This window comes from Lepidochelys olivacea (assembly GCF_965140295.1).
Source record: "Lepidochelys olivacea isolate rLepOli2 genome assembly, chromosome: 20".
In the NCBI taxonomy this organism is placed as follows: Eukaryota; Metazoa; Chordata; order Testudines; family Cheloniidae; genus Lepidochelys; species Lepidochelys olivacea.
The window spans coordinates 3942296-3953365 of record NC_140430.1 but is presented as its reverse complement, the minus strand read 5'-3'; the positions used below and the strand labels follow the sequence as shown (position 1 = coordinate 3953365).

General features: G+C 47.8%; 2 protein-coding genes across 6 annotated transcripts in view; one reads left to right on the top strand and one right to left on the bottom strand.

Annotated features, from left to right (window-relative positions):
* Positions 1-2168: 2168 nt before the first annotated feature.
* On the bottom strand, positions 2169-8772 carry LOC311510402 (uncharacterized protein). Of its 5 annotated transcripts, XM_084610038.1 has the most exons (3): positions 5342-6572; positions 4323-4439; positions 2169-3550 (listed from the first exon to the last, which is right to left on the bottom strand). In XM_084610038.1, exons 1-3 carry the CDS (start codon positions 6065-6067, stop codon positions 3014-3016), a joined length of 1380 nt encoding a protein of 459 aa, XP_084466164.1. In that variant the 5' UTR covers positions 6068-6572; the 3' UTR covers positions 2169-3013. The 5 variants fall into 5 exon arrangements, 2 of the variants coding, with proteins under 2 accessions (XP_084466164.1, XP_084466165.1); XR_014709082.1 differs by having other exon boundaries at positions 2169-4692; positions 5342-8772; XR_014709083.1 differs by having other exon boundaries at positions 2169-4439; positions 6093-8772.
* A 1452-nt stretch (positions 8773-10224) lies between these two features.
* Positions 10225-11070, top strand: part of B4GALNT1 (beta-1,4-N-acetyl-galactosaminyltransferase 1) — a 31864-nt gene continuing 31018 nt past the window's right edge. Inside the window, exon 1 of the mRNA XM_084610035.1 lies at positions 10225-10721. The gene's annotated coding sequence lies outside the window, so the exon portion shown is untranslated. The remainder of the gene's footprint in view (positions 10722-11070) is intronic.

Here is an 11070-nt window from a genome sequence, read left to right as displayed (position 1 = left end):
TCGTCTGATGTAGCTGAGACATAGAACGCCCTGACGTGAAACTCCTTTACGAAAAGTTGTGGTCCCCAGTCACCATCCCTCTTTCTCCCCCTCCCCGCAAATACACACCCTTTAGTAGGGCAAGAGGAGCGGCAGAGAAGCGTTTCAGAGGGTGAAGCTGTGGAGGAATGGAACAGAAAGCTACAGGGGACATACCTGATGAGTGTCCTTGTGGTCTGAAATGAGCAGCATCCAAGAAAGATTCTTCAACCATCCTCAGAATACAAACAATCAGCAGCAGCAGCTTCATAGTAAGAAGAGCGGACAGAGAATTCAACAAAGGCCACAAGGACAGTAGGACAATATTCTGTCTCCCTGGAGTGAAGAAATGAGATGGAACCTCAGGATTAGACTGGATTGAGAAATCCAGAAATCACTGATGATGATGATACATATTGGAACCAATGATGTGGCATCACTTGGAACTACACAGATTATAGAAGACCTCAGACATCCTGGAACAAAGCAGAAGAAGAGGAAAGGCCAACTGATCTTCCCAGATATCCTAACCAGTAATTGACCAAGAGAAGGCAGAAAATACTGGAGGGGAACAGTTGGCTGCCTGACTGGTGTGAGGCTGATGGTTTTGGTTTTATTTAACATTGGGCTACATTTCAGTGGCAGAGAGAGAGATCTAGAAATGAGATGGCCCGCATCTCCCAGGTAGGGGACTAACCTTCTTGGGCGGAGACTAGCTGGAGCAGCTTGGAGGGCATTAACCCATCAACACAAGTGGAGAGTGTCACGGAGGCAAATGAGGTACAAAACTCAAACTCAAGGCATCATGAACAAATTGAACGGATGTGGCAAAGAACAGAGAGAAAAGAAACATTTCACTTGCTTATTAACCAGTGCTGGGAGGCTAGGTGACAAGAGGAAGTCGAAATTCTCATTGACGAGAAAAACAATATATATTTGTGTAATTGGCATTACTGACAATTGGCATTACTGACAACTTCACGGGATTGGTTATAATCTGTTTAGGAGGGATTAAGGATTAAGTGGGCACTCCCTCAGAACGAGTTCCTCTTTACAGACAGATGTGGTGCTGCTATGCGGGAGTTTGATTTAGGAGACATATCCTGGAGGTATCATGCAGCCAGTAATAAGATATCATTCCAGTTATTAAAACTTATAGGTGATAATTTGCTAACATGGAAGGTGTTGCACCCAACACAAGGTAACCCTATTTTGGTCCTTGTTATGACAAATAAAGATGAATTAATCGCTGGATTGGAGGTTGCTAGTTGCCTAGGAACCAGTGACCATTACCTGATTCCATTCAACATGGCCTAACATACTTGATGTGACTATGGTATAATTACTGTGAAAATAGCCCAGCCAGATTTGCAACAGATTGGCTTCTTTCCACACATGTTGTGGGTTTACTGCCAAAGAAATCGCAAATGAAAAACGGAGGTAAAGTATTTGTCAGACCAGAAACGCCGGCTCCCATCTGGGAATGTCATCTCCTCATCTCTTCATAACAAAACATCCCAGGGATGTGTCTCTGGGGGTAGCCTGGTATGTGTTTTGTCACATACAGCCTGTCAAAATCCAGCTCCTTATGGTATGATACGGAAGTGGGGTGTGACACAGGGCAGGATGCCGTGCAGGTACAAATCTTCATGTCAGTGAATGGTTGGTCCCGGCTCTTTCAGAGCAGTCTGACAAAACTCCCCCCGGAGTAAGGCCCCAGCTCCGACGAGGTGACACCACCTGCGATGCTCTCTGACCCCTACAGAGGCAGCTGCAGAAAGATAATTTCCCAAGGGGAATCAAGCTCCACTGTTGGCCCCCAGTGCTCCAGGCTTTGGGGCAGCCAATAGCCATCTGAGCACTGGGCAGTGTCTTAGTCTCCGGTTGCGTTTCTGGATGCTTTTATGTATTTATACAGTAAAATGATTAATTATTTGTTGCCCCTTTTTCCGACACCACCTGTCAACCCACAGCAGAGCAGTAGTGGATGTTCAAGGCCTTGCAGGTCGTCCTCCCTGTGGAGGAGAAATCAGTAAGTCTGGCTCTATTCTAAGTGCAGCTTGTTTACCTATGTTGTATTCACCTGTCCTGGAGCAGAGGTGAGCAAACAGCAAGCAATGTTGCGGTTCAGTGATGAGACAGAACACAGCTTTATGCAAGCAAGCAGGCTGGTCAGCGGAGATGGGCTGTTCTGCCCCCCCGCCTTCCACCTTCTCCTTTTATTATATTTCTCCCCCTAAGCATTACACACTGCTACACAAAGGAATGTATGACGTTGATTCATATGCTTAGTTACCATCCTCTATCTACTACAATCCTGGTTCTCAGGCCTTGAGCCCAGGCTAAAGAAACCTCCCACAGTTGCTGTCCAAACAATCAAGTTCTCAGGGTTCATATCTAGCCCTTGTCCTTGGATAGAGCAATGTGTGCATTGCTCCTAGGAAACAGTCAGGGTGTGCCCCGCCTGCTTCCAGGTGGAATAGCTAGACATTAACCCTTCATCTCCCCTTTTTTGTTTATTGATAGTTGGCCATCTCATGGTAGCCGCCAATTTGTTTTATCATGCTATTTAACTCCCAGACAGACAAGGACATAACCTGGGGAGCTTTCCAGGGCAAAAATTTTACAAAGTCTTAACAAGAAAGGAATACATTGTACACAGCAGCAACAAAAAATAAGCCCAATAATTACAAACACAAAATAACCAAAAACTTAACATCTGCAATATAATCATCTAAAAGGGGTACACTTCTTTTACTACAATTGTAACCAGCAAAAGGCAATATAAGTATCATTCTACTAAGACAGCAAAGGGTGCCATCACTTAAATTTGCAGGAATATAATTAAAGGTGCATGAACCACAAGTAAAAACCCATCCTGATGGTAGGATGATATGGCCATAATTATATAAAACATTAACAGCATGGGAACAATTTAAAAGGGATTGAGAAATTTTTTGACAGCCCAATGGCACCTTTGTACTAGTGCAGTTAACTACACGTGCACAGGTGACATTGTGAGCCCCGGCCGGGTACGGTGTGTGGAGGGATATAGCCGTGGGAGGCAGAGTATAGTTGGCCGGGCCCCAATTAGCCATGCTAAAATACTGGGAGAAAAGATTAGCATAAGCAAAGAGCAGTATCTTATTCTCCTTCGGGCTTGTAACGGGGGAGGCGCTTCCGAGCCAACCCCTACAGAAAATAGCAGGCACAAAAGGCACACAATCATCACAGAATTAGCAGTGATTTGGGCGAGAATCGCCACAAACAAAGTCTTAGGAGTTTCTGGCTGCTGATCTGCTGCCAGTTTTCGTTGAGCCGTGGCGACCAATGCTTTTACTGCTCCCCCTGTCACGGGCTGGCTTGGGACGTTACGCCTCCTCCGTTTCCGTCCCGCCGTTGTCGACTCGGGGGGCAACGCGGTCTCCTCCAAGGTCAGCTGAAACTCTGGTATGGGATTCGACAGCCCCTGGTGCCATGCCATGTTGTTTAAGTGCTGGTCGCACGCACCGGGCTGGAACCCACAACGGTCCTGCAGGGAGAGACACAGCAGCATATCCCCGACCCCAAGTGATTAGAGGTGCTGGGCCCAGCCACTGTGGATCGGGCAGCTGACGGTAAAAGACACGCGGTCTTTCCAGTACCTCAGATTTGTGAAAATGCCGATCCGCAGGGGTCTGCTGATCTGCATTCAGTGTTAAATTATTTAAAGTAAACAAGAGAATATACATCTGTTGTTGAATGTCTCCTAAGGTTCGGAGATGCAGCTCCCCTTGTTTTAATTGTTTATCTAGCAAGGTTTTGAGTGTGCGATTGGCACGTTCAACAATGGCTTGGCCCGTGGAATTATAAGGGATTCCGTGTTTAAGACGGACGTCCCAGCGGGCACAAAAGGTGGAGAGGGCTGCAGAGCAGTAGGCTGGGGCATTATCTGTTTTAATTTGGCAAGGGCGACCCATAACAGAAAAGCAGGCCAGCAAATGGTGAATAACTTTGTTAGTGGCTTCCCCACGTTGTGGGGTTGCCCAAAGGAAACCTGAATAAGTATCAACGGAAACATGTAAAAATGAATAGGGGCGGAATTGTGGTACATGAGTAACATCCATTTGCCACAGCTGATTTGCTGCGGTACCTCGGGGGTTAACAGCATAAGAAAAAGTAGGAGCAGCAGCAGCACAGTGGGGGCAGGAACGAACAATAGAACGTGCATGATCAGCAGGAATGTGGAACTGCCGGGCCAAAACAGAGGCAGACTGATGAAAAAAGGCATGGCTTTCAATGGGGTCAGAAAAAAGGGAATTTACCTGACCACGCAATGCGCGATCGGCGCGTGCATTGCCCTCAGTGAGTGGCCCAGGCAGAGGGGTATGACTGCGAATATGAGCAACAAAGTAAGGGAAATGACGAGTGGCAAGAAGACGCTGTAAAGACAAAAACAGGCGAAGGAGATCTGCATCAACCTGAGGGGTAATGAGGGCAAGGGGTAAATAAGCAATTACCTAATAAACATAATGGGTATCCACAATTAAATTAAAGGGACAATCAGCAAAAAGTTGAAAGGCCAAAATAACAGCAGCCAATTCTGAACGCTGTGAGACGGCGAGTGAGACAACGTAGATCCAAAGCCTCCTCCGCCCCGAGTTCGATCCTCGGCAGCTGGCACCTGATAGGGGACTAAAATCAATTGTGCAATTGACCGTCCACGCAGGAGTGACTGTGGAAGATGAGTCCACACCTGAACCTTAATAATGCCAGTGTAATCAGCATCAATGACCCCTGGAATGACAAAAAAGCCCTGTTTCCCAGCATGTGAGCGAGGGAGAACAAGACCTACAAAGCCGTCAGGGAGAGGTCCCATCACCTGTGTAGGTATGGCACAGACCTCCCCTGGCAGCTGAAAGTCAGTGTCCTCCTGCAATCTGTTGGTAAAATCCAAAAAGGACTCTAAGGCACCCTGACGGATACTGACAAAGCTTTTGGTAGGCTTGTCTGAATCCGGGACCTTCTTGAAGGCATGCTGGGCACAGGTGGAAATAATGGGGAAGACGGCCTGAGGGAGTTGAGACTGCATCCCAATAGTAGCAAACTGGCCCTCCCCTGCCAAATGCTCATAAATGATACCTTGCTCTCTATATACCTGGGCTTGGCGTTCTGCCATCTGCCGATACTCACTAAGCCAAATAACATACTGACTGGGTGACAACATCATGCGCAGCAGCGTTTTCCAATCCTCAGGGATTAGGGAGTACCCAGCACCCATCCCTTCAATGAGACCACGCACAAAGGTGCTAGTCAGGCCAAATTCACGAATTGCTTTCTTTACCTCTCTAACCACCGAGTATGGCAGAGTGGTCCAGGTGCCCACGGGGTTGCCCTGGTCATCATTCTGCCAGGTCACCGGGCAAACGGAGACCAGATCAGCCAGCTCCTCTGCTGTAAGATCTGATCGAGCTTTCGCTGCGGGAACCATTTGTTGCACCAGCGAAAGCTTCTGAGCAGATGCAGATGACTCTCCGGGGGGCCCCATGGGGGGAGGGTGATCACACACCGGCTCAGGTGGGGAAGGCCAGGGAGGCGGTGGTAATAGAGGCACTGGGGGCGAAGCAGGGGGAGGGATGGCTGCAGGAACGGACGGGGGTGGCAGGATCGGCAGCTCCTCTGTTGGGGCTGGAGAGGGCCTTTCCGAGGCGACACGCTGTGTCGCATCGCCAGGAGGGGGGATGACTGCAGGGGCGGACGGGGGCGGCGAGAGCACCAGCCTCGCGAGGGAGGGTCTGTCTGAGGCGACACGCTGTACCACGTCGCGGCAGAGGTGCCAGGCATGTAAAGCCTGCACGGGTGCCCGAGGCTCTTTGTGCAATGTCTGGTCCAATCGCTCCCAGTCCGCTAACTTAAGGCTTCCAGCTTCAGGATACCACGGGCACTTGGCACGCACCTCCTGTAGCAGAAGAGTGAGTTCTCGAGCCGGGCAGTCATGCTGAGCCTTACGCAGCAAATACTGCAGCTCATTGCGGTGTTGCACTTGCAAAGCAGAGAGGGAGCTTCCCATACTTACCACAATGAAAAATACTCACCGGGATCCACGAAGTGGATGAGTGACGCGTCTGAAACCCTTGCCGGGCGAGGTGAGTGCTGAGGGCCCCACGTTGGGCGCCAGTTGTTGCGGTTCAGTGATGAGACAGAACACAGCTTTATGCAAGCAAGCAGGCTGGTCAGCGGAGATGGGCTGTTCTGCCCCCCCGCCTTCCACCTTCTCCTTTTATTATATTTCTCCCCCTAAGCATTACACACTGCTACCCAAAGGAATGTATGACGTTGATTCATATGCTTAGTTACCATCCTCTATCTACTACAATCCTGGTTCTCAGGCCTTGAGCCCAGGCTAAAGAAACCTCCCACAGTTGCTGTCCAAACAATCAAGTTCTCAGGGTTCATATCTAGCCCTTGTCCTTGGATAGAGCAATGTGTGCATTGCTCCTAGGAAACAGTCAGGGTGTGCCCCGCCTGCTTCCAGGTGGAATAGCTAGACATTAACCCTTCAAAGCAAGGATTCCTTTGTCCAGGAATCTCCACCTTCCAGGTGGCAGTTACTTCGCCTCAGCAATTGACTCCAGTTTGAGTCCAAGGCAGAGGACAAACGCGCCTAATGCATCCAGTCCCCAGAATCTTTTATAACCCAGATCAGCAACACGAGCATTTCTTCAGAGACTAAACACACGCACACTAGGGTCTGCACTACACTACAGAGTTAGGGCGACACAAGGCAGCTTACATCCACCTAGCTATGGAAGCGTCTACACTTAAATTTCACTCTTGCCAATGTCACCGCCCAACTGCGCCGACTTAATAACTCCCCCTCCCTGAGCGGCGCAGAGTCAAGGTCGCTGTAGCTGGGTTGACGGCGTTGTTTATGTTGACTGCCAGTGGCTTTCCAGAGCCTTCCCACAATGCTCCACACGGATGGTACAGCCAATCATACCAGCGCGTGGGGTGAGGACGCCCACAGCCGATACAAGGAGCAAAGCATAGACACGCACAAGCAACATAATTACTGCGGTGGCTGTATGCCGTCGTAAATTAGGTCTACTTAATTTTGTAGCGTAGACGTGGCCTAAGAGAGAGAAGCTGGAAAACGGTAACAGCACCACTTGTTGACGCCCCCCATATTATGACAAGAATTGTAATACGTTATAGCTGGGGCCTACCAAATTCATGGCCGTGAAAACCGTGTCACGGAGTGTGAAATCTGGTCTTTTGTGTGCTTTTATCCTGTACTCTACAGATTTCACGGGGGGAAACCAGCATTTCTCAAATTGAGGGTCCTGACCCAAAAGCAAATTGCAGGGGGGGGTTCACAAGGTTATTTTAGGGGGCTCGCGGTATTGCCACTCTTACTTCTGTGCTGCCTTCTGAGTTGGGTGGCCGGAGAGCGGCAGCTGTTGGCCAGGCACCCGGCTCTGAAGGCAGCGTCCCGCCAGCAGCGGTGCAGACGTTAGGGTGGCAATCCAGTATCACGCCATCTTTCCTTCTGTGCGGCTGCTGGCAGCGGCTCTGCCTTCAGAGCTGGGCTCCCGGCCAGCAGCCACCGCTCTCCAGCTGCCGAGCTCTGAAGGCAGCGACAGCAGCAGTGTAGAAGTAAGGGTAGCAACCCCGCTGGAATAACCTTGTGACCCCCTCACAACTCCTTTTTGGGTCAGGACCCCTACAATTACAACACCATGAACTTTCAGATTTAAATAGCTGAAATCAGGAAATTTATGATTTTTAAAATCCTCTGACCGTGAAATTGACCAAAATGGATCATAGCTCTGTCTAGAGGTTTACAGGCCCAAATAAAAATGACAGATACCCTGTCATGGAGCCCCTGTTTGAAATGAAGGTTAAAGCATCGACCCTTCTGGCTAGCCCAGTGCAATTCACTGGGGGAAACTGGAGTGAGCTCCACTCCAGGCCTTGTGTTTCTCTCTGATCTCCTTAATCAGCTCATAGGTGAGAGAGCTCCCAGAAGCCAACTCTTATGATGCTCCGTCCACACTCCCTTTGTTCTCAAGAGCAGGTCTGGATCTCCGCTGAGCTTCCCTGCCAGGAGTGTGGATCCACAACTCAATGGAGCTGGTGTGGTTTCTCTGGACCCCTTGTTGATCTGGGTTGGTTTCAGCCTGTTCCTTAATGACTCTATGCATTCCACCCAGACAGGGAGGTGATCCACGCACCTATGTCTGCCCCAAAGCAAACTTCATCCTTTCTGCCCTACTGTACCAATGCAAAGTATAGGGGGAAACTGAGAACATAAGAACGGCCATACTGGGTCAGACCAAAGGTCCATCTTGCCCAGTATCCTGTCTTCCAGCAGTGACCAATGCCAGGTGCCCCAGAGGGAATGAACAGAACAGGGAATCATCACGTGATCCATCCCCTGTCGCCCATTCCCAGCTTCTGGCAAACAGAGGCTAGGGACACTTCAGAGCATGGTTTTGCATCCCTGCCCATCCTGGCTAATAGCCATTGATGGACCTATCCTCCATGAACTTATCTAGTTCTTTTTTGAACCCTGTTATAATCTTGAACTCACAACATCCTCTGGCAAGGAATTCCACAGGTTGACTGTACGTTGTGTGAAGAAATACTTCCTTTTGTTTGTTTTAAACCTGCTGCCTATTAATTTCATTTGCTGACCCCGGTTCTTGTGTTATGAGAAGGAGTAAATAACACTTCCTGATTTACTTTCTCCACACCAGTCATCATTTTATAGACCTCTATCATATCCCCCCTTAGTCGTCTCTTTTCCAAGCTGAAAAGTCCCAGTCTTATTAATCTCTCCTCATACGGCAGCCGTTCCGTACCCCCCTTTTTTTTTTTGCCCTTTTTTGAACCTTTTCCAATTCCAATACATCTTTTCTGAGATGGAGCGACCACATCTGCACGCAGTATTCAAGATGTTGGCATACCATGGATTTATATAGAGGCAATATGATATTTTCTGTCTTATTATCTATCCCTTTCCTAATGATTCCCAACATTCTGTCCGCTTTTTTGGCTGCCGCTGCACATTGAGTGGATGTTTTCAGAGAACTATCCACAATGACTCCACAATCTCTTTCTTGAGTGGTAACAGCTAATTTAGGCTCCATCATTTCATATATATACATTTGGGATTATGTTTTCCAATGTGCATTACTTTGCATGTATCAACATTGAATTTCATCTTCCATTTTGTTACACCAGTTTTGAGAGATCCTTTTGTAGCTCTTTGCAGTCTGCTTGGGACTTAATTATCTTGAGTAGTTTTGTATCATCTGCAAATTTTGCCACCTCACTGTTTACCCCTTTTTCCAGATCACTTATGAATATGTGGAATAGGAACAGCTAGCCAAAGACTCAAAAAGTAAAACAAAAAATTTTTTAAGCTAGCTGATCCCGCACTGGCATAGATACATAGTATAGTCAAGTGCTTGGTCACAGTTTGGTTTGTTATCTTGTCATGCAATATACTCAAGAGACCAAGTAACCAGTGACAGGCAGTTTTATTAATATGCACCAGGGAAAAGGTTCTCTAAGATACCAGGCTCCCATGCAGCCAATGTTACATTCGCCTTATGCAGAAGGGGTGCTCCCCAAGTTGCACGTTTCAGCTGGTATTATTTATATGATTTACCGAGTTACATGTCTCTTTGTGTAGATAAATCTCTGCATTAAGCATCTTCACACAACTTTCATATGACTTTGTGTTATGCCTCAGTTTTCATAGAACTTTGTATCAGATCCTTATATAGACAACTCTGTATTGAGCCTTGGTATAATGTTAAAAAATGTCTTTTTGCTAGGAGTAGAATAAGATCTCTCCCCCCCCCACCTTTTAATCAATTGCCCTGTTGAATGAACGAGGTGTGAATGAGCAAGGTGTGGAAGGCAAGCACCTCCAGACAGCTGCAACAGGGCAAGAGGGGATGGAAGTCAGACCCAAGAACAACGAAAAATACTTGTCAAGTGGGCTCACTAAAGAAGAGCAGACTTATTGACGGCCTTGGGGGTTAGAAGCCAGCACCTTCTTTTGAAAACACCCTTTTTGTAGCATTAAGACAACACCCAGAAGGAAGCAGCATAAAGGATCAAGGGACACAGACACAGATTTTGTATCTGGGACAGATTTGCATTAGAGGGAAGCTGCTATAAATGTGAGGTGTCTTGCAGAGGACCCCGAGTCTTGTCTTGTCAACATCGGAGCATTGATCTGGATCAACAGAAGCCCGGCTCCACCCCTCCCGCATCTAACTCACCTGGCCAGTGAAGTTAAGGGGAGCAACTAGTTGGTAACAACAACAAGACGGAGTGTGTTTGTGTGTGTATGTGAGTGCATGAGTGTAATATCTATCATATGCATATGACACAGTGTTGATTGATACATGTATTACCGATAAATGTGGCACTTTGCCTTATTCCCTCTGGAAAGATCCTGTGCAGTACTTTAAGTACAACATTTGCACATCCCTAAAATCCAGCCCATTGCCCCAGTTCCCTGCTTTGTTGCTCTGTTCCTTCGCAGGTGCAGAGCCGTGAAGGGACTTCCTGAGCTTATACCAGGACTGAGAATGACAGTATCTTGATAGCGGACAAGTTTCCCGTCTGCTTGTGCCAACTGCTGATTTTAGCCAATGCCGGCTGTGATGGGGTACTTAGCGTAAATGAACAGGATCGAGGTAGAGGTGAGTACCATATTTGTGCTTAATATTGTTCGTGCTTAATGCCTACCGATATATAGATCTATGGTGTGGATCATGCCTGTTATTAATATGATCTATATTTATATGCTAGCCAGCCTATATTGGTCAACACCGGGCACTTTGGCATGTCAGCTCCATTGGTAGCAGCTAATGTCGTAGACAGAGAGCCTGAGATATAAGCCCTCCTAACAGAAGCCTGGTATGAGCTAAAGCAGTAGGCAAGCTTTGCTGATATAAAGCAAAGTTAGCAAACACCAGGCACTCACGCAAACACAGTCCAGAAGAGGGGTACCAGACCATCCCGATATCAAGGATAGTACAAAAACATTCC